The sequence below is a fragment of the Mustelus asterias genome, chromosome 10 (assembly GCF_964213995.1).
Source record: "Mustelus asterias chromosome 10, sMusAst1.hap1.1, whole genome shotgun sequence".
NCBI classification, from domain to species: domain Eukaryota; kingdom Metazoa; phylum Chordata; class Chondrichthyes; order Carcharhiniformes; family Triakidae; genus Mustelus; species Mustelus asterias.
In genome coordinates this window covers 13,858,988-13,882,739 of record NC_135810.1, presented here as the reverse complement: position 1 = coordinate 13,882,739, position 23,752 = coordinate 13,858,988, and the positions used below count along the sequence as shown (strand labels likewise).

At 48.6% G+C, this 23,752-nt stretch overlaps 1 protein-coding gene across 8 annotated transcripts in view; it reads right to left on the bottom strand.

The window, feature by feature from the left end:
• The window catches only part of LOC144499531 (LIM domain only protein 7-like), a 221,306-nt gene extending 203,059 nt beyond the window's left edge, over window positions 1-18,247 (bottom strand). For all 8 annotated transcript variants that reach the window (XM_078221581.1, XM_078221582.1, XM_078221583.1 and 5 more), the window contains exons 1-2: window positions 18,089-18,247; window positions 17,457-17,527 (exon numbers count right to left, since the gene is read on the bottom strand). In XM_078221581.1, the coding sequence (XP_078077707.1) occupies window positions 17,457-17,525 (69 nt within the window). In that variant the 5' untranslated portion in view covers window positions 17,526-17,527; window positions 18,089-18,247. The remainder of the gene's footprint in view (window positions 1-17,456; window positions 17,528-18,088) is intronic.
• Window positions 18,248-23,752: the final 5,505 nt, after the last annotated feature.

Genomic DNA, 23,752 nt, shown 5'->3' with positions numbered 1-23,752 from the left:
CACTGCAATGAAGTTACTGTGAAAATCCCCTAGTCGCCACACTCCTGTGCCTGTTCGGGTTACACTGAAGAAGAATTTAGCATGGCCAATGCACCTAACCAGCACATCTTTCAGACTGTGGGAGGAAACTGGAGCACCACGGAGGAAACCCACGCAGACACAGAGAGAACGTGCAAACTCCACAGGTCCGCAATCAGGTCGCCCCCTCAGAACCTGGGTCCCTGGCGGTGTGAGGCAGCAGTGCCAACCACTGTGCCACCCTATCACAGTGTTTGCAATCATGGCTTTATAACAGCATGGCCACTTGTTCCAGTCATTTGCAGCAGTGTGAACATGCAGAACAACTGAAATGTTATGCAACCATTAATGCAGGAATGTTAACAGTCCCAGATTCCCCAGACAAAGATAATGAGGGATTTTATTTCAAGCTGCTTAGCTCTGCAATTTTGGTCAAGGTAAATCCACAACAAACTTCCCACAACATTTTTATACAGGTTCTGATTTCATGTCAACATTGTTTTGCTGACAAACACAGATTTCACTCCCCTCAGGTTACGAAAGATTATGTTCACCCGATCGTCACACCCACTTAACCAGGGAGTTTTCTACTTGTGCTACTAAACAAAGTACCAACAGCAAGTCACTGAATACCAAATGTTGCAATCAGGTGTGTATCTGTTCACGGCTAGCTGGAAGCAAGTGAGGCAGACTCTCCACTTACCAGGTGAGCTGCACAGTCAACAAGTGGTCACCAATACATTTTATTTTACTGATAACACTTGTAACACCATTTTACGCGGTTGCTGGTGACAATTTAGCAGACAGTGCTGATGTCCGTCTGAGGTTAAAATAGGGCAGAATAAAAGGAAAACCACATCAGTGGGAAATTTCCGTGACGCACCTCAGAACATTTTCTATATTAAGAGTACCACGCAAATACTGCGTAAAATTGTTTGATGTCGAGTGTCTCCCTTATTCCAGACTTGCAGTCCCCGGTTTCCACATGGCCGGACTGTCATCAGAGAAAGGCTGCTGGAATTAGCCGCACATGGTCCATCGGCCGGTCCACGCAAACGCATTGCCCAGTTAAATTACACCATGTCCAGTAACCACAGCCAGTCACAACGACACAAAACGGGGCACAGTTCAAACTAGAACCGTTAACATTTAAAGAGAATTCCGAGCAACTCGTTTTAATTAATAGAAGCACATCGCAAGATGGCATGCGTTTAAACAAAAAAAACCCCAAACTTTATTGGGCGCCACAGTGGTTAGCACTGCTGCGCCATAGCGCCAGGAACCTGGGTTCAAGTCTGACCTCGGTTCACCGTCTGTGTGGAGTTTGCACGTTCTCCCCATGTCTGTGTGGGTGCTCCGGTTACCTCTCTCAGTACAAAGATGTGCAGGTTTAGGTGGGTTGGCCATGGGAAATGTGCGGGATTACGGGAATAGGGCAGTGGAGTGGGTCTGGGTAAAATAATCTTTCAGAGAGCCAGAGCAGGCTCGATGGATCGAATGACCTCTTCCGCACTGTAAGTATTCTAAGTGGTTTGGTGCGGCCTAATGGTTCTATTTAAATACAAGTGCTTCATCTTCATACATATTTGCTCACAATACATACTGTCCCTGATTCCAAATCATGTGCTAAGTATAGTATTTCTTTGAGCAGCTTTCCAAATAAAAGGGACAGATTAACTGTTGGCAATTCCAACGGCGGCAGCATCCCCACATGCAACGTAAATAGCTCCACTGGAAGAATAAACTAGCCTATGTCCTGGCCACAGCCTGCATACATGTACAACAAAACACGGGGAGGCACTCGGAGGGTCGCTGTTCCAAAATGCAAAAACAAAAATCTCGTTTGTACTCCCAAGGTAGGAACGCAGAATTTCCCTCCCCCATCCCACTCCACTTCACTCAATGAATGCATCACCCCTCATCCAGCTAAACTTAATTTCATTATCTGGGTTGCAGTAATTAATAAATTACCTATAACACAGCTCTGCTCTGTATGTGTGCCCGAATATGTTCCATCATTAAGTGCACACAACTCAGTATGTCCACAGCTCCTCTTGCATTTTTATCATTTATGTTCAGCTTCTGGTTTTGCCTCCTGCAGAGAGGGGTCAGGCCATAAGGGAGCAATTAGCCATTCCCAGTTCTGGGATATTACTGAGCCAAGTAGAAAACAAAGGCTATTTGTTTTGATGTACAATTATCCAGCCCATAAACTTTTTCATGTTTTTTTTAAACTTAACACCGAAGAATGTTTTGCAACATTACACAAGTCAACCCGAACATTTAACAGATGTTAATGATGAAATTAATTCAATCCAGTAAAGTATTAGATCACGCCTCTGTTCCACGTACAAAATGTTTGGTTTCATCAAGGACTATTCTCATTGCCCCATCTTCACTGCAGATACAAAAGCCCCATTAAAAATGTACAGTTTTATTAACAGCGAACAGCTAATCTGGTTCATTAATAGGTCTCAGACCCATCACTTTGTGCTGGTATTCTTCCGATTTGGCACCAGATCACACTGCCAGGTCGTCTCAAACTCATTGCAGCCTTGGCCAGAGCAGCATTGGGAAGTTTTCCAGTTCTGTGCTCGCATGTTGGAAGGTATTAGCGAGTTACAACTCCAACTGGGATTGCTTGAGGTTTAAACGGCCTTCGTTTCTTGCCAACGCAAGCCTTAAGCACTATTCCAGGCTCAATTCCTCATTTGTTCGGTCCACAGATTCACTTTGGGCCTCTTGCATCTTTTTCCAAAAGCCCTTCGAGACAACTCGTGCTGCCACTTGCGAGAAGCTACACTTCTCTCTTACCAACCTTCTCATCTAGTATACATGCTGGGGGCAAATCTGGCCAACCACTTTCCCAAAGTTTCAGCCATCGCCACATCTTCTCAAACACAAAGTTTGAGCCTCAGGGTGATGACTCATTGTCCCGGAGACGTTTACCCACCTGCCTGAACCTTCTACCATCTATCATGCCCAAACCATGATGGCAACATCTGAAAAGTCGTGGTTAGGTGCACTGGCCATGCTAAATTCTCCCTCAGTGTACCCGAACAGGCGCCAGATTGTGGCGACTAGGGGATTTTCACAGTAACTTCATTGCAGTGTTAATGTAAGCCAACTTGTGACATTAATGAATAATTTAAAAACCTGGCTTTTATCACCAAATTTCATGTTGGCATCTCCTCCAGCACCTTCTCCTTCCATCCTTATTAAAAAACATTGTTCACCACTTCTACCTAAGATCCACCCAGAGTTTCTTACTGAGATATCATTACTCTTAAAGATGCTTTGAGACAACTTCCTATTCATAGTAAGTGACAAAGTTCAACTGCAATGCAAATTGTTGAAGCAGACATAAGAATGTTTTTCAAAAATGTGGACACTTCATTCTACAAGGCAGGTCTTGAGTCCATCACCTCCAATTATGCACTGTACCATTAAGTCTTCCTCTGAACATGAGGCTACATTTGTGCACAGAATGATTAAGGCAAATTGACCAGATAGCATGTAAAAGATGTTATTCCATAGAATCCCTACAATGTAAAAGGAGGTCATTCGGCCCATCGAGCCTGCGCCGACCACAATCCCACCAAGGCTCTATTCCTATAATCCCACATATTTACTCTGTTAATCCTCTAACACTAAGGGGCAATTTAACATGGCCAATCCATCTAACCCGCACATCTTTGGACCATGGGAGGAAAGCGGAGCACCCAGAAAAAACCCATGCAGACGTGGGTAGAATGTGCAGACTCCGCACAGACAGTGACCCAAGGCCGGAATTGAACCCGGGTCCCTGGCGCTGTGTGGCAGCAGAGCTAACCACTGTGCGTTATGTTGTAACAAGTATAAAAACTATTTCTGGATGAGCAATGTAGAGGAGGCACACGTGCTTTTCCTGATTTTTTTTTTCCAAAATACTTCTCACTATGTTAATATATTTTTTCTTTGCTCCCGCAAAAACTAAGCGAAACACTCAGGTACCAAGTTTATCCAAATACGCCTCAGAATTTAAAGTACAGGGGCAGGGAAAAGTAAATGATAGGGGCACAGCTGCCAGGACAGTTTCAGTTAAGATGGCGACTGGCTCCCTCACGCCTTTGACAACTAAAACCTTCAGTGGAATTCTGGTCACTGAGCTCAACAAATCCCGATAAAGTTTGGCTTCTCCCTAGACACCATTCATCCAGCTGTTGGTTCTCACACCAACTCCCTTACCATCATCCAGACGGCTCTCTTGGACTACAGTGACAGGATCTGTACGCTGGAATCCAGTCTGACCGCTGTGATTGAGGAGAGTGCGTCAAAGTGGGCCAAAGTCGACAACTTGGAAAACCGGCCAAGATGACAAAACATATGCATTGTCGGACTACCATAGGGGACTGAGGGTCGAATTCCAACACAGTTTATATCAGATTTATTCAAAAAGGTGGTGGGCTTTCCCCAAACCCCCGGGGCTAGACAGAGCCCCCCCTTCAACTAAAACCTCACCGGCACATCTTTAATTCCTAACTGGGTAGATTTTACGGGAATAATGACTGGAAATTATGCCTTTTAATACCTGGCCATTGTTGTTAATACACTGGGGGGGGGGGGGGTCACTAAAGATGGACCTGTGGACCAGTTTCTCATCTGACTGTTCTCTGGTGTTGGGGAACGACAGCTTCAAGCTTTTAAGATTTATATTTTCATGGCAATTCTATGCTGCGTATCCCGATTCCTGTGAGGACATCTTAGCTGATTCTTTCAAGGTATTTGGCTACCTCAAACTAAGTCGAAAAGTTAAGACATAACCTAGTTTAATTACTGAGCTAGCCATGAGGTCGATGAATTTTTTGTGTTGTTTTGGATTATCACGTGCTTGGACCCCTGCACTGGCCACTTAAGAGGCTCAAAACTGAAAGCATGTTCAACTGTTTGAAGGCATTAGAGCTCTTACTCTGCAGTTATAACAAGCAATTTTTCAATGGCGTATGACAGAATGTAGTTCATATGTCGGGGACACGCTCCAACAACGAGGTAGTTTAGTCAATGGATGCTATGTAAGAGGGAACAAACAACCATGAACTTACTCCTCCTGGGCTTGGCCAGACGTGCCATAAACAGGTCCAGGCAGTGGGCAACTAAGGGGGTCATCCAACCAGACTGTCTGCCCCTCTACGGTGGCTACGGTCACAGCCAATCTCCACAGTCCCTGGTGAGAGAGAGAGAGAGAGAGCATGCAGAGTCCACGAGCACCATCGAGGCCTTCCGTGCCCGTTGGGCTCCACAGGGGCAGGGGTGTGTTATTGACCCTTTTAATGACACTTTGATTCAATGCTTTACGTTTCCACTTTGGTTTATTTTGCTTCGGGCTGTTCCCCCCTCCTTTTGAAGGGGATACCCCTCTTACTTTGTCCCTCAGTTTATTTGATTGGCCAAAAATAAGCCTGGGTGGGCTCCCCTGCCCCAATTACTAAGTGGAAGCACAGTGAGTTTGTCATCTTGTCTAATTCAGCCCACACGGCGATGAGATAGCCATTGATATTTGGTAGGTAAAGGATGGGTGGCCAGGAAGGAAGCAATCTAGAAGTGATTAGGTACATGTAAAGAATTTGACAGTAACGGAGATGGGCTGGGTGGTGTCATGGAGGTAGACAGCAGTCTTGGGGCGGGATTTTCCAATCTCGTCCGCTGCAAGTGAGAACAAAGAATTTGGCATCCCAGCCACAAACGAGGCCAGGGGTTTTCGGCCTAGATAATGGAGTGTAATATTTAAAGGTCAGCTTCGACCACTTCCTTTTCTAAACAACTCCCCGTCTCTTCACCATTACAAAATCCAACTTTCAATCACATTTCCTAACTTCTGGCTTGATCATTCTATTTTACCTCGCTCCTCCTCTGTAGAAGTGTTAGGCTTCGAATTAAAATTGTCCTGACTATTCTTTAAAAACTTACTGCAGATTGTGGCATATAAACCAACCTTTGAAAAATCCTTCCTCAACTCCTGTTTTCAAAGAATCATAGAATCCCTACAGTGCAGAAGGTGGCCATTCGGCCCATCGAGCCTGCACTGACAACAATCCCACCCAGCCTCTATCCCTGTAACCCCACTTATTTACTCCACTAATTCCCTTGATACTATGGGACAATTTAGCATGACCAATCCACCCAACCTGCACACCTTCAGGAGGTCACCTTGGATGCCAAGTATAAAATGTGTCAAGCTAAGCAGCAACAAAGAATGTGAATAATCAGAATGGTCCCCATTGGGAGGCACATAAATGCTGTACCCCGCTCATGTGGCATAACGACAAAGCTGAACTCTATTCTCGTTGTGGAGTACTACTTTCAATGCTTTCTTTCATTAACCCAGTTTGTTTTGGTGCCTTGTAATTAGGCGTTTGTGCCAAAGTGAAACACAAATAAATCACTTCCTGTCCATTTAACTCTACCCAGCAAAGGAAATGAAAAATGCACTGTATATGAAATTCTATGGCAAAATTCGAGCTCTTCCCCTCCACCCCCTCACTCAATATTACAATCTACCAATAAAAAACGTTGGTGAGCAATCTGCATTTGACTAATTGATGCAGAAAAACTCCAGAAAAACCTATGTCCCCGCTTTCTACATCAAAACGATGTAAAGACGCTTTTTAAAAAATATATACTGAAACCAAACTCCAGTCTCCTTGCCTCGTGTTAAACAAAAACCTTGCAAAACTACAGTAGGCTACATCGACCCTCAAGAGTCGATGTGATAACATGTACATACGCCACCCACAGAGCTTTGTCCACTGCAAATATTTACAGTTCACATTTTAAAAAAGCATGGAAAAGTGTTAGTAACCAGGATGAAAATTTAACATATTTTAGAAATGGTTTCAAAACATTTATTCTAAAGCTGTAATTCCTTGTTATTTAATTCCATATTTCAGTGATGTTTCCACATGGAAGGATTGGATTCAGTCATACATTTCAATATTTTAAAATTTGACTTTTTTTCAATTTGACATTTTCAAAACTGGTATAATCCGAGTAGACTTAGAAAATTTATTGGGTGGAAGGAGCGACGTATATGCCAAGTATATATTATACATATTTAGTACGTTTACCATCTTTTCTGCTGCCAGACCTTTGAATGGACCTACTATTCATTAAGCTGATCTTTCTCTACATCCTAGCTATGACTGTAACATGACATTCTGCACTCCCTCCCATGTACTCAATGAACAGGATGTTTTTTCTGTATAGCGCGCAAGGAACAATACTTTTCACTGTATCCCAATACATGTGACAATAATAAATCAAATTGCAAACACCACCATCTATGATAGTCCCAAACCAGTGAATCCGACCAAATGAGAAGCTTTCAAGAAATTCTTCAAACAATTTCAATATTTTATCCTTTGTGCAGGTGACATTGGAAAGAAAGGCAAAGTAGTTGATTCCAAATCTGTGTGGCAAGTACTCTGACTTGTGGAAAAGAGGAAGTTTGGGATTGGGGACAGTGGGGGCGGGGGGTCAGTTACAAGTGCTCCCACCCACACAGACAAAGGCATCAAACCCTCAACCATTAATAGCCTCAACATTACAAAACACAAAAGGCCAAACTGCATCAAGCCACAACCACAAAATGAAACCTGAACAGCAATTTCCTGGCCTTAAATTACAGTTGACCTTTACTGCTCAAGATTGACAAGATTTACTTTGTATCTTCACTTAGCCGCACGAAAAGGAATTGGTAGAAATACTCTACGTAAAATACTGCCGATCAAATATGATTCGCTTGCTTGTCGAAATATTTCAGCTGAAGTTAACACGTGCTGACTAAAAACTTTACTCAATAAATCTGTTCCTTGAACCACGTGACGACTGTTGAAGGTCACATGATACAGTTGCTAGGTGAGAAGATTCAACCGTTTCCTGGCTTCGATCCTAACTGATCTTATAAAAATAGTTCACACTTCTCATTTCTGACAACTTGACTCAGTGGGCAGCACTTCTGTTGAACCACCTTGCAATAAGCTGTGGGACCCAAGCCAATTATTCTGTAACAGGGTCTGGATAGCAGGAGCTGCAATATGGGCCTATTTTTCAGTTCTAACAAACAGACTAACTATCAGCTAGCAGGCTTTTTTAAAAAATGTTTTACTCCATCCTTACAAAGCCAATGCTCAGAATGGACCACACGGACCTGAATCCATTCCTTGCTTGCTCCAAAACCAAATTCCAATTGAATCCAATTCAAGAGAGACAAACAAGAATCCAAGCTGACAAGATGAGGCATTTCATCCCATCTTGGGATGGATTTTCTGGCCGCGCTTGCCCCGAAACCAGAAAATCCCACCCGAGGTCAATCCAAGGATGTGCAGGTTAGGTTGATTGGCCATATTAAATTGCCCCTTAATGTCAGGGGGGCTAGCAGGGTAAATAGTAGAGTTATGGGGAGCTTGAGTGGGATTGTGGTCGGTGCAGACTCACAGTAACACAGTGGTTAGCATTGATGCTTCACAGCTTCAGGGACCCGGGTTTGATTCCCGGCTTGGGTCACTGTCTGCGTGGAGTTTGCACGTTTTCCTCTTGTCTGCATGGGTTTCCTCCGGGTGCTCCGGTTTCCTCCCAAATTCTGAAAGACATGCTGGTTAGGTGCATTGATCCAAACAGGCGCCGGACTGTGGTGACTAGGGGAACTTCATTGCCATGTTAATGTAAGCCTTACTTGTGACTAATAAATAAACTTTACTTTACTTTGATGGGCCAATTTCCCTCCTTCTGCATTGTAGGGATTCTATGACCTTTCCATGGTCCGCCCCTTGCCCACTGTGATTCCTGTGGTGGGCAGAACGGGAAAATTTGCCCAATATTCTTAGCCAAAAGGTTAGTAGACTACAGATCAAATTTAGGATTTTTTTTTTAAAGTCTGCACGTCCTGTCACTAGAAAAGCCCGTGCCCCACATGGTCTAACCACTTTGGCCTAGTTGTTACTATATGTAATACTTAAATTCCACTGTGGAGGTGGCGGGAGATAAAGTTAAAGTTTATTTATTAGTCACAAGTAAGCTGACATTAACACATGAAAATCCCCTAGTCGCCACACTCTGGCACCAGTTCAGGTACACTGAGGGAGAATTTAGCATGGCCAATGCATCTAACCAGCACATATTTTGGACTGTGGGAGGAAACTGGAGCACCCGGAGGAAACCCACGCAGACATGGGGAGAACGTGCAGACTCTGCACAGAAAGTGACCCGAGCCGGGAATCAAACCCAGGTCGCTGGCGCTGTGAGGCAGCAGTGCTAACCACTGTGCCAAAAACAGATGTCCTTCCTAACTGAAGCCCTTGCCTAAATTCGGATTATGAAGCTATCTGGTAACACCAAATTCACAAGCACACACTGAAACCTAGCACAGTCTGGTGACTCCTCTAAGTTCACAAAGCAGAGTGTTTGCTGTGCTTAAGAATACGAGTTCTTCATGCAAATGCTTATATGCAGGATGTCCAATAGATGAATAAAGGTTTTTAAGAACAAATGAATAATTCAATCCAAGTACTAAATCAATCACATGTCTCGGCTGTTTCCACGTGTTACTAAGTAAAACATCATTGTGCATTTCCACCTTCTTCAGCCAATTCAAGTCCCCAATCCCACAATCTCAGATAGAGGGGTCCTGAAGAAGAGGCAGTCGGGACACGTTTGCGTTTTCTTCTCTTACAGGGTAGTGAATCTGTGGAATTCTTTACCGCAGAGGGTTGTCAAGTATGTTCAAGGCCGAGATAGACAGGATTTTTTTAACCAACAAGGGAATCAAAAGTTAACGGGAAAAGGCGGGGTAGTGGAGTTGAGGATCAAATCAGTCTCACTGAATGGCAGAAGACTCGATGGGCTGAATGGCCTACTTCTGCATCTTATAATCTTCAGTGCCTTCTGATACAAGCTGGAGTGGCATCAAATTTTATTTGAAGGAGGCAAGACAAAAGGGCAGAGATTTAAGGAGCGCTTGGGAGAGGGACAGTGTTGCCTCACAAAACACTATGATCAGAAAGCTTTTACAAAAAAAGAAACACTTAATAGCTCACCTCATGTTATTCTCAGTTGAACTTTAAAATCACAACATGTCAGCAGAATTTGAATGACTTGCATCAGAATGACTGGTTCATTGCCTGCATTTACAGTCATGCACAGGGATAACACAGTTTTTATTTCCAGCGCAGAGCCACTGTGAGCAACTTGAGTACAAATTGTGCAAGAGCGGGGAAAGAAATCAAAGCTGAAGAGGAGGAAGTGCAACTACAACCGTGCTCTAGGGAACCTCAGTCAAGACAACCTGAAGATCCAAAGAAAAACTTGAATCTGTACAGCACCTTTCACAACCCCTGGACAAGCCAAAGCACTTTAAGTTTAGCCACTGCTGTAATCATAGAATTCTACAGTGCAAAAGGAGGCCATTCGGCCCATCGAACCTGTACTGATTCTCTGACACAGCATCCTACCCAAGCCTTATCCCTGTAACTCCATGTATTTGCCCTGCCAACCCCCCAACACATTTTGGGACACTGAGGGGAAATTTTAGCATGGCCAATCAACCTAACCTGCACATCTTTTTTTAATGTAGGAAACATGGCAGAAAATAACACAACTAGCCTTCACGAAGAGCACTGTGACAATGGCAATCTGCTTTAAGTATGTTTATTGATGGACGGGTATTAGCCAGGGCAACAATGAGATACCCCTTGCTCTTCAAAATAGTGCCATGGGGTCCTTTATATCAAGCCGAGAGAGAAGATGAGCATCAGTTTAAATGTTTTATCCAGTAGAGTTGGCCTGTAAAGCAGTATTACAACAAAACATCACAAAACATACAAATAATAGATTGTGGCAGTCTGAAATTTGACTGGGGCACTGTGTGGCGGAGTGGGGAATGCATTGATCAAATACTCTATCTTAATTCCAGTAGGGTAAAATGGCCATAGAATCCCTACAGTGCAGAAAGAGGCCATTCAGCCCATTGAATCTGCACCAACCACAATCCCACCCTGGCCCTAGCCCCATAACCCCATGCACTTACCCTGACAACGAGGCAATTATTTAGCATAGCAAATCCACCTAACCTACACATCTTTGGACTGTGGGAGGAAACCAGAGCACCCGGGAGGAAACCCACGCAGACTGTGCAAACTCCACACAGACAGTGATCCAAACCGGGAATCGAACCCAGGTCCCTGGTGCTGTGAGGCAGCAGTGCTAACCACTGTGCCAACGTGCTGCCATAGTCCCAGATGACCATAAACTGCTTTCCCCTTTGAGCGGGAGAGCGGACTGGTGATGATTTAACCCGAGGATTGCCACACCTCAGGCGAGAGGCAAGATTGAGAAGGCAGGGCCTTCATGAATAGCCTCATCTGGTACAGGAATTCTACCTGTGCTGCTGGCATCACTTTGCATCACAAACCAGCCATTTTATTGAACCAACTCCTGAACGAAGCAAGGTCTGGCTTGGCTATTCATACACATGACTTTTTTTTACCCCAAGCCACACTTCAACAGAAGAGACAGCTGTAAGTTTTCCTTGAAGAGGCACTTTTGCTGCACACATATTTGAGCCTCAGGGAGAGTGTTCAATCGGGAAGAGCCAAGCTTCAGCATATTCAGAAAGAGAGAGAAAACATTCAAGATTTAAAATTAAATGCAGTTCGTTCTGCCGAGTCAAAATTTCTGCCATTTCATTTCACACTTCTTTGCGAATGCAATTTAATAGTAAACTTGAGAAAGAACACTCAACAAAAACAGCGCGTTGTCCAATAGCAACATCACCACCTCAACTGCTGCACTTAATATCGCTTCTGATAATTCTCAAGTACTTTTAAAACAAAGATTCTGGTTAGAAATTCTAAAAATGTGGAAAATAAATTCACGCCTTGTTCCCAAGTTAAATAGTTGAACTATTCGCTCGGGCTTTTTTTGCCAATAAAAACATTTATGGAGTTAATGCAACAACACAATTCATTTGAACTCTCTGAAGATGCAGCATTCATTGTTGATCCTACAAAATTTGACCATGTGTGGCACAACCAGAGTGAACTCCAGGCATTATATTTTCATTGGCAAGAGAGAAAATAAAAGTTCACTCTATTCTAAGTCTATAGGAAAAAGGAACTGGAGCAAACCAGACAATTAAGCCTGTTCAGCCACCTAATACAATCATGGCTCACCTTCTGCTGCCAACTCCATTTTCCTACCCGCTCCCAATATTCCCCGATTCTGATACATTTTTGGTCAATCTCAGCCAATGCTGGGACATTCACAGCCCTCTGGAGTGGACAATTCCAAATGAAGAAACGTCTCATCTCGGCCCCAAATGATCCACCACTAACGTGGATATTGTGCCCCCGTATTCTGAACTCGCCAGCCGTCACATGTTTCAGTAAGATTCATCTTCTAAAGATCATTGTTCTAAACTCCAGAGAATATAGGCTCAATCTACTCAGCCTCCCATCATTGGCTCCTGGGATCAGAGGGTTGTCCAATCTTAGAATCCCTAAAGTGCAGAGAAAGGCCATTCGGCCCATCATGCCTGTGCCAACAATGATCCTAGCCAGACCCTATCCCCATAACCGCACATATTTACCCCTGACATGACATAAAGGGGCAATTTGGCGTGGCCAACCAACCTACCCCACATATCTTTGGACTGTGGGAAGAAACCGGAGCACCTGGAAGAAAGCCACACAGACATGGGGACAATGTGCAAACTCTACATAGACAGTGACCCAAGCAAGGAATCGAACCCAGGTCCTTGGCGCTGTGAGGCAGCAGTGCTAACCACTGTGTCACCCAATCTACTAAATATCCACTGCCTCGCAAGGCTGGACAGCAAATTTGTTTCTTTTTCCTTAAATATAGACATTAAAGGTACTCAGATTTGTGAATTCCGGAGAGTATGGCCGGACTTTTCTGGTCCTGAATACTGACAGGATCTTCTTGTCCCACTGATGGGAGTTCTGGGGGCATGCATTCAATGGGAAACCACATTGACAATGGAGGGACCAGAAGGTCCCACCAGCAGGCCATGATTTGATTTGTCACATGCATTGACACACAGTGAAAAGTATTCTTTATGAATGGTATGTTTTGTCTGTATAGCACGCAAGAAGGAAAACAAGAGGAGGAAAACAAGAAGTTGGTTGGTACGTGACCACAGACTTTTGTATCGTTTTCTACATTCACGGCCTTTTGTAGTTCCTTGAGGTCTTGGACAGAGCAGGAATCATGTGATACAACCAGAAAGAATGCTTGCAACTTTCCTGGTCCCCCCCATGCCGACACTATAGTTAAGAAAGCCCACCAACGCCTCTACTTTCTCAGAAGACTAAGGAAATTTGGCATGTCAGCTATGACTCTCACCACCTTTTACAGATGCACCATAGAAAGCATTCTTTCTGGTTGTATCACAGCTTGGTATGACAAGGAACCACAAAAGGTTGAGAACGTAGCCCAATCCATCACGCAAATCAGCCTCCCATCTATTGACTCTGTCTACACTTCCCACTGCCTCGGCAAAGCAGCCAGCATAATTAAGGACCCCATGCACCCCGGACATTCTCTCTTCCACCTTCTTCCTTCGGGAAAAAGATACAAAAGTCTGAGGTCACGTACCAACCAACTCAAGAACAGCTTCTTCCCTGCTGCTGTCAGACTTTTGAATGGACTAGCCTTGCATTAAGTTGATCTTTCTCTATACCCTAGCTATGACTGTAACACTACATTCTGCACTCTCTCCTTTCCTTCTCTATGAATGGTATGCTTTGTCCGAATAGCGCGCAAGAAACAATACTTTTCGCCGTATGTTACTACACGTGACAATAATAAATCAAATCAAAATTAGATTCCATTTGAATTTAGTTTTTGGAGCAAGCAAGGAGATGGATTCAGCCTTGCTCAATCCACTCCGTGCGTTGGCTCTGTAACTTTAAGAATGGGTCCTTAATTAAGAACGGGCGGCACAGTAGCACAGTCGGGCAGCACGGTAGCACAGTGGTTAGCACTGCTGCTTCACAGCTCCAGGGACCTGGGTTCGATTCCCGGCTTGGGTCACGGTCTGTGTGGAGTTTGCACATTCTCTTCGTGTCTGCTGTGGGTTTCCTCCGGGTGCTCCGGTTTCCTCCCACAGTCCAAAGATGTGCGGGTTAGGTTGATTGGCCATGCTAAAATTGCCCCTTAGTGTCCTGGGATGCGTAGATTAGAGGGATTAGCGGGTAAAATATGTAGGGATATGGGGCTAGGGCCTGGGTGGGATTGTGGTCGGGGCAGACTCGATGGGCCGAATGGCCTCCTTCTGCACTGTAGGGTTTCTATGATTTCTATGAATGGAGTAAATATTTTAAAATAGATACCAAGTGTGTAGAGCCCGGGAGTGGTCAGGAGCGTGTTAGAATGGTCAAGTCTGGAGCGAATGAAGAAATGGATGAGGGTTTCAGCAGCAGATGAGTCAAGCTAAGGGCAGAGTCAGGCACTGTCATGGAGGTGGAAATAGGGAGGCTTAGCAAAGGCGCAGATATGTAGTCAGGTGCTAATTTCAGGGTGAAACAGGACACCAAGTTTCCAAATGGTCCAGTTCGGCCTCAATGGACTCAAAACTGATCATTGGGAACATCACTGCAAGCCACTTATCGGTGTATACATCTACAAGATGACCTGCAGCAACTTACCAAAACTCCTTCAACAGCATCTTCCAAACCTGTGACCTCTATCATCTAAAGGGCAGCAGACACCTGGGAATACCACCACTTGCAAGTTCCCCTCCAAGTCACTCACCATCTTGCATCCGGAATTGGAAATATATCAACTGTTCCTTCACTGTCACTGGGTTCAAATCCTAGAACTCCCTCCCTAATAGCACTGTAGGTGTACCTACACAGTAAGAAGTCTCACAACACCAGGTTAAAGTCCAACAGGTGTACCTACACCACATGGGCTGCAGTGGTTCAAGAAGGCAGCTCACCACCACCTTAAAGGTAATAAAATGCTGGCTCGCCAGTGACACCCACATCCAGTAAATAATTTTTAAAAATTCAGGAAAACATCCACCACCAGCCTTCATTATCTGCCACAAAGCCAAGTCTATATCCATTCAACCATTTCTCCTGAATTCCATCTTAACAAACCTGCTATGTTACAGTTCATTGGCTGCCTGATGGAAGTCCATTTCTACATTTATCGCACCTGTTCGTCCAATCTTCTCTATTAAAGAATTCAATCAAGTTAGTCAGACAGGGGCGGCACATTGGCAAAGTGGTTAGCACTGCTGTCTTACAGCGCCAGGGACCCGGGTTCGATTCCGGGCTTGGGTCACTGTCTGTGCAGAGTCTGCACTTCCTCCCCACGTCTGCGTGGGTTTCCTCCCACAGTCCGAAAGACGTATTGGTTAGGTGCATTGGCCATGCTAAATTCTTCCTCAGTGTACCCAAACAGGCGCCCGAGTGTGGCGAATTGGGAATTTTCACAGTCACTTCATTGCAGTGTTAACGTAAGCCGACTTGTAACACTAATAAATAAACTTTAAACATGATGGGTGGGATTTTACGGCCTCTCTCGAGCAAGACCAGAAATTCCCATCCGAGGTCAACGGACATTTCCATTTTCTGCCCCTCGCCTGCTCTGATTCCATGGCGGGTGGGTAGTAGAATTCTGGTGGATGTGTCTTTGACAAATCCATGCTGCCTCTCCTCGAGTAACCTGTGCCTTTCCAAGTGAAAATTTATTTTGCCTCCAAAAGTAGTTTTCAATAACTTCCCCAGCAATGGTAAGCTGGTTAGCCTCACATTTCCTGATCTATTCCTCTCTCTTTTCCTGAATAGTGAGCAATGTATTAGCAAGCCTCCAGCAGAAAAGCAGCTCCCACACAATCCATGTTCCTACTTTAGCTCATTCCTTTGAAATTCCACAATTAAAAGGAGAATTCCCAAAATAGAAGCATAGAATCCTTACAGTGCAAAATGAGGCCATTCAGCCCATGGAGTCTGCACCGACCACAATCCCACCCTATCCCCATAACCCCATGCATTTACCCTGGCTAGTCCCCTGACAATAAGGGGCAATTTAGCATGGCCAATTCACCTAATCTGCACATCTTTGGTCCGTGGGAGGAAACCGGAGCACCCGGAGGAAACCCACGCAGACATGGGGAGAATGTGCAAACTTCACACTGACAGTGACCCAAGCCGGGAGTCGAACCTCGGGTCTTGGCGCTGTGAGGCAGCAGGGCTAACCACAATAAATGAATAATTGGGATTCACATGAGCTCACACTCGAGATTCCACACATTTAGCTCTGTAACTGGCAATCAGTTTTTTTTTACTTGAAACAGTTTGCCAACAAAAAAAAAGACTCACTAACAAATGAACTATATTAACTTCAACAGTGTATTATATTGGAGTGACATGGAGTAAAGGTATCAATCCTGAAATATTTATTCCCTCCCTTGCAAGAGATTTCAGTGAAAAAGGGTAAACAGATTTTGAAAGATTCCTTTAATTAGTCACAATATTCTAATTTCATATTTTTCACAGTTTTGCAATCCATCCAGGGCGGCATGGTGGCACAGTGGTTAGCACTGCTGCCTAACAGCGCCAGGGACCCAGGTTTGATTCTTGGCTTGGGTCACTGTCTGTGCGGAGTTTGCACGTTCTCCCCGTGTCTGCGTGGGTTTCCTCCAGGTGCTCCGGTTTCCTCCCACACTCCGAAAGATGCGCTGGTTGGGTGTGTTGGCCATGTTAAATTCTCCCTCGGTGTACCCAAACAGACGCCGGAGCGTGGCGACTAGGCGACTTTCACAGTACCTTCATTGCAGTGTTAATGTAAGCCTTATCATGGCTAATAAATAAAACTTGAACTTATCCCACTGATCTGCTTGCCCAGTTATCAAAGTGCTAACTTCACGACATCAAAACTGCAGGCAATGAGGAGGAAAGGAGGCCACTTCAAAAGGAACACATCTAACCACTAAAACCTGGTCTCACTAACACAGAAAAATCAAGTCGAAAGATTAACGAGATAAGCATACTTTGAGGAATAGTTAAGGTGCCCAGGGGAGCTGCTCTGACATCAGTCATTTGCTCTATGGAAAATCAATAATTACTAGAGTTTTAAAACAAAAACTTTGTCGTTTTGAAATCTTCAACATAAAAAAAGAGCAGGCGAATAAATGATTTAACAACAGTAGCCCTCCACAGAAAATGCAAAACAGCTTCTTTAAAAGTTTTGTTAGAGAATTCTGCCTTTGGATCAAGCAATTCTGCACTTGGACGAGAACAAAAACGGGAGGAAATAGCCAGAGAATTTGATCACACTTTGTTTCAGATTTTAAAAAAGACCAAATTGCTTCTGATGCAAGAACAAAAACAAATTCTAAATACACTTTAAAAACCTGGAAGAGTTCATTAACTCACCTCTACCCATCGCTGAGCTTCACTGAATGCTAAGGCATGATCAGGGTCCGGTTGCTCTCTCCATTCCATGGCTAGGTGTGTTTCAAAACAAAACAAACAAAAACACACACAAAAGTTATTTTTTAACCAACAGCCCCTGCACAAGGTTAGAGCAGCCGAAGGACGCAGTCGCGATGAGGAGTTGAGAGGAGGGGGGAGATCAGGCAGTTTTACAATGCACTGGTAGCACATTTACAGCCAGCAGGTTAGCGAGCGGCGCTGTCACTGCTTTTAAAGCGAATCCTCTTTAAAACACGGCTGGCTTTTACGATAGTAAATTCCACTTGGAAGTGCGGAGTTCCACTTTCCCACCCCCCCCCCCCCAAAAAAAACACCCCTCCCTTCCCACTCCTGCCAAGTGCAAACTAAGAAATCCACTTGATTAAATCCCAACATTTTGCCCCAGTCCAGTTTACACCTGTCCCCATTTCATCTCAAATCCATGCCTAAAGATTAAAAAGCATTTCTGTTTATTTATTTTAAATCCAGCCAATTCTCCTTTTCTTTTTAAATGTCCCACTCCCATCATGTTATATTGGGACAGGCATGTTTACTACTTTGGCAACTTCTGTCCTGTCTACAGGCTGTCTCACCTGGTCTAGAGGAACACCTCCACCTGTTTGGAAGGGTGGACACGTTCGAGGAGCGTCTGATGGTTTTCAGCTTGTGCTTCTCTCCCGAATTGCCCTGGGAGGCTTTTCACACACTTCCTCACACACTCAGCCAGCCTGCACTGGCGTCACTTCTCACCTGAGCCTCTGGGGAGAAGCATTAGCCGCTAAACAGTTCCGCTAACCCTCCCAACCTGTCACTCAAAGCCTACACCCGCCCCATTGCCTGGTGATCACAACCACTCCACTGCCTCAAACAGGATCAGCATGGGGGAGGGGGGGGGAGATGGCATGGGGGAGGGGGGAGATGGCATGGGGGAGGGGGGAGATGGCATGGGGGAGGGGGGAGATGGCATGGGGGAGGGGGGAGATGGCATGGGGGAGATGGCATGGGGGAGGGGGGAGATGGCATGGGGGAGGGGGGTGATGGCATGGGGGAGGGGGGTGATGGCATGGGGGAGGGGGGTGATGGCATGGGGGAGGGGGGTGATGGCATGGGGGAGGGGGGTGATGGCATGGGGGAGGGGGGTGATGGCATGGGGAGGGGGGAGATGGCATGGGGAGGGGGGGAGATGGCATGGGGATGGGGGGAGATGGCATGGGGAGGGGGGAGATGGCATGGGGAGGGGGGGAGATGGCATGGGGAGGGGGGAGATGGCATGGGGAGGGGGGAGATGGCATGGGGAGGGGGGAGATGGCATGGGGAGGGGGGAGATGGCATGGGGAGGGGGGAGATGGCATGGGGGAGGGGGGAGATGGCATGGGGGAGGGGGGAGATGGCATGGGGGAGGGGGGGAGATGGCATGGGGGAGAGGGGGAGATGGCATGGGGGAGAGGGGGAGATGGCATGGGGGAGAGGGGGAGATGGCATGGGGGAGAGGGGGAGATGGCATGGGGGAGGGGGGGAGATGGCATGGGGGAGGGGGAGATGGCATGGGGGAGGGGGGGAGATGGCATGGGGGAGGGGGGGAGATGGCATGGGGAGGGGGGAGATGGCATGGGGGAGGGGGGAGATGGCATGGGGAGGGGGGAGATGGCATGGGGAGGGGGGAGATGGCATGGGGGAGGGGGGAGATGGCATGGGGGAGGGGGGAGATGGCATGGGGGAGGGGGGGAGATGGGAGGGGAAGATGGCATGGGGGAGGGGGGGAGATGGCATGGGGGAGGGGGGGAGATGGCATGGGGGAGGGGGGGAGATGGCATGGGGGAGGGGGGGAGATGGCATGGGGGAGGGGGGGAGATGGCATGGGGGAGGGGGGGGAGATGGCATGGGGGAGGGGGGAGATGGCATGGGGGAGGGGGGGAGATGGCATGGGGGAGGGGGGAGATGGCATGGGGGGGGAGATGGCATGGGGGACGGGGGAGATGGCATGGGGGACGGGGGAGATGGCATTGGGACGGGGGGAGATGGGATGGGGGGAGATGGGATGGGGAGATGGGATGGGGGGGAGAGATGGGATGGGGGGGAGAGATGGGATGGGGGGGAGAGATGGGATGGGGGGGGGAGATGCGATGGGGGGGAGATGGGATTGGCCGGGGGTAGATGGGATTGGGGGGGGGGGAGATGGGATGGGATTGGGGGGAGATGGTATGGGGGGGGGGGGAGATGGTATGGGGGGGGGAGATGGGATGGGGGGGAGATGGGATGGGGGGGAGATGGGATGGGGGGGAGATGGGTTGGGGGGGGAGATGGGTTGGGGGGGAGATGGGTTGGGGGGGAGATGGGTTGGGGAGGGAGATGGGTTGGGGGGGAGATGGGATGGGGGGAGATGGGATGGGGGGAGATGGGATGGGGGGGAGATGGGATGGGGGGAGATGGGATGGGGGGGAGATGGGATGGGGGGGAGATGGGATGGGGGGGAGATGGGATGGGGGGGAGATGGGATGGGGGGAGATGGGATGGGGGGAGATGGGATGGGGGGAGATGGGATGGGGGGAGATGGGATGGGGGGGAGATGGGATGGGGGGGAGATGGGATGGGGGGAGATGGGATGGGGGGGAGATGGGATGTGGGGGAGATGGGATGGGGGGAGATGGGATGGGGGAGAGATGGGATGGGGGGGAGATGGGATGGGGGGGAGATGGGATGGGGGGGAGATGGGATGGGGGGGAGATGGGATGGGGGGGAGATGGGATGGGGGGGAGATGGGATGGGGGGGAGATGGGATGGGGGGGGAGATGGGATGGGGGGGAGGTGGGATGGGGGGGAGGTGGGATGGGGGGGAGGTGGGATGGGGGGGAGGTGGGATGGGGGGGAGGTGGGATGGGGGGGGAGGTGGGATGGGGGGGGAGATGGGATGGGGGGGGAGATGGGATGGGGGGAGATGGCATGGGGGGGAGATGGGATGGGGGGGAGATGGGATGGGGGGGAGATGGGATGGGGGGAGATGGGATGGGGGGGAGATGGGATGGGGGGAGATGGGATGGGGGGAGATGGGATGGGGGGGAGATGGGATGGGGGGAGATGGGATGGGGGGGGAGATGGGATGGGGGGGGAGATGGGATGGGGGGGGAGATGGGATGGGGGGGGAGATGGGATGGGGGGGGAGATAGGATGGGGAGGGGGGAGATGGGATGGGGAGCGGGAGATGGGATGGGGAGTGGGAGATGGGATGGGGGGAGTTGGGAAGGGGGGGAGATGGGATGGGGGGGAGATGGGATGGGGGGGAGATGGGATGGGGGGGAGATGGGATGGGGGGAGATGGGATGGGGGGAGATGGGATGCGGGGTGGGGGGAGATGGGATGGGGGGGAGATGGGATGGGGGGGAGATGGGTTGGGGGGGAGATGGGTTGGGGGGGGAGATGGGTTGGGGGGGGAGATGGGTTGGGGGGGGGAGATGGGATGGAGGGGAGATGGGATGGGGGGGAGATGGGATGGGGGGGGAGATGGGATGGGGGGGAGATGGGATGGGGGGGGGAGATGGGATGGGGGGGGGAGATGGGATGGGGGGGGAGATGGGATGGGGGGGAGATGGGATGGGGGGGAGATGGGATGGGGGGGAGATGGGATGGGGGGGAGATGGGATGGGGGGGAGGTGGGATGGGGGGGAGGTGGGATGGGGGGGGAGGTGGGATGGGGGGGGAGGTGGGATGGGGGGGGAGATGGGTTGGGGAGTGGGGGGAGATGGGATGGGGGGAGATGGGATGGGGGGAGATGGGAGATGGGATGGGGGGAGGGGGGAGATGGGATGGGGGGGAGGGGGGAGATGGGATGGGGGGTGATTGGATGGAGGGAGGGGGAGATGAATGGGGGAGGGGGAATATGGATGGGGGGGGGAGATGGGATGGGAGGGATTGGGGGATGTGATGGGGGATTGGGGGAGGGAGATGGGATGGGGGCGATTGGGGGATGGGATGGGGAATTGGGGGATGGGGGATGAGATTTGGGGAGGGTAGGATGGGATGGAGGGGATTGGGGAATGGAGATGGGATGGGGGGGATTGGGGAGGGGGATCGGATGGAGGGGATTGGGGAGGGGGATGGGATGAGGGGATTGGGGGAGGGGAGGGGGGACTGAGGGAGGGGAGGTAGGATTGCGGGTGGGGGACTGGGGGAGGGGAGGGGGGATTAGGGAAGGGGAGGGAGGATTGGGGAGGGGAGAGGGGATTGGGGGAGGGGGGATTGGGGAGGGAAGGGGGAATTAGAGAAGGGGAGGGGGATTGTGTAGGGGGGGATTGGGGGAGGAGAGGGAGAATTGGGGGAGGAGAAGGAGAATTGGGGAAGGGGAGGGGGATTGGGGAAGGGGAGGGGAGGGGCAGATTGGGGGAGGGGGAGAGGGGATTGGAGGAGGGGAGGGGGATTGGGGAGGGGAGGGGAGGGGAGGGGGATTGGGGAGGGGAGGGGAGGGGAGGGGGAGATTCGGGGAGGGGAGGGGGAGATTGGGGGAGGAGAGGGGGAGATTGGGGGAGGGGAGGGGGAGATTGGGGGAGGGGGAGGGGAGATTGGGGGAGGGGGAGGGGGGATTGGAGGAGGGGATGGGTGGGGGAATGGGTGGATAGGGGGGATGGGGGAATGAGAGGAGAGGGGGTGAGGGATGATTGGGGGAAATCCCTCCTTTTTAAAATTGCTGCACTCTTTCTGCTGGAAATTCTGGTCTTTGCATTTTAATGAGAATCTGAGGACAGGTTTACGGCAATTCAGATGTAAAACGGGCTGAATATCGCCGCACCACTGTATTTATCCCCATTATTGCCATTTAATGTGCTCTGCTCCAAGGGGCAAATCAAACTATTTCTGTCAGCATAAGGGTTGCCAACCCTCCAGGACTGGCCAGGAATCTCCAGGAATTGAACATTGTGCTGTGTTCAATCCTGGAAGAAAATCATAGGGACATTAAAAATGTGAGCATTTCTTTTTACCTGATATAACATATTGAGGAGGGGAAGGGAGGAAGGCCTGTTTGGCCGATATCTTTTTTAAAGTACATTTATTAGTGTCACAAATAGGCTTACATTAACACTGCAATGAACTTACTGTGAAAATCCCCTCGTCGCCACACTCCAGGGCCTATTCGGATACACTGAGGGAGAATTTAGCATGGCCAATGCACCTAACCTGCGCATCTTTCAAACTGTGGGAGGAAACCCACGCAGACACAGGAAGAACATATGGAGTTTGCACATTCTGCCCGTGTCTGCATGGGTTTCCTCCAGGTGCTCCAGTTTCCTCCCACTGTCCAAAAATATGAGAGTTAGGTTAATTGGCCATGATAAATTGTTCATTAGTGTCAGGGGGATTAGCACTGTAAATATATGGGGTTGCAGGGATAGGACCTGGGTGGGATTGCTGTCGGTGCAGACTCAATGGGCCGAATGGCCTCCTTCTGCACTGTAGGGATTCTATGAGGGAGTCAATGTGCAGACTCCACACAGACAGTGACCCAAGCCGGGAATCGAACCCGGGCCCCTGGATTGTGAGGCAGTAGTGCTAGCCACTGTGCCAGCCCTTAATTGGGCAATGGAGTCTTTTTGCTTTCCAATTGGGGTGGGAAGGCAGTGCGTCACAAGGATGGACATTGACCCGACTAATGCCTGGAGCGTGGGGGCAAGTAATGTGGTGAAATGAAGATGAAATGAAATGTTGCCACAGTCCCGGAGAACCATAGGCTGCTCTCTCCTATGAGAGGAAGAGCTGACTGGTGGTGACTTAACCTGAGGATCACCGCACCTCAGGCAAGGAGCAAGGTTAAGAAGGCGGGGCCTTCATGAATAACCTCAGCCAGTACGGGAATTGAACCCGCGCTGTTGGCATCACTCTCCAGCGCAAACCAGCCAACTGACCCCCAAGTCAGGTGAAAGAACCCCCAGTAATACATTTAATTACAGTTGGCAACACTAGTTAGCACGCTTCCTGTGATGCGCCCATGGTTGAATAATCTACTGCAACTCCCTATCACGTTCACTTAGCAAGATACTGGAGAAAAGAGCTGGCGTTTCAAGTCCAGATAACCCTTTGTCTCACAACATGCGTGAGGCGGCATGTGTCCCCCAGGCATGTGCCACTCTGCTAATTCTGATCCCGATTGCACCATTCTCTCTCAAAATGATCGGGGCGGAGGTGGAGGGGGTGAGGCGGAGAGAATGACATAGTGTTACAAGACAGGAAACCAATTCAAAAGATTACAGCAATCAGCAAAGCTCTCTGAC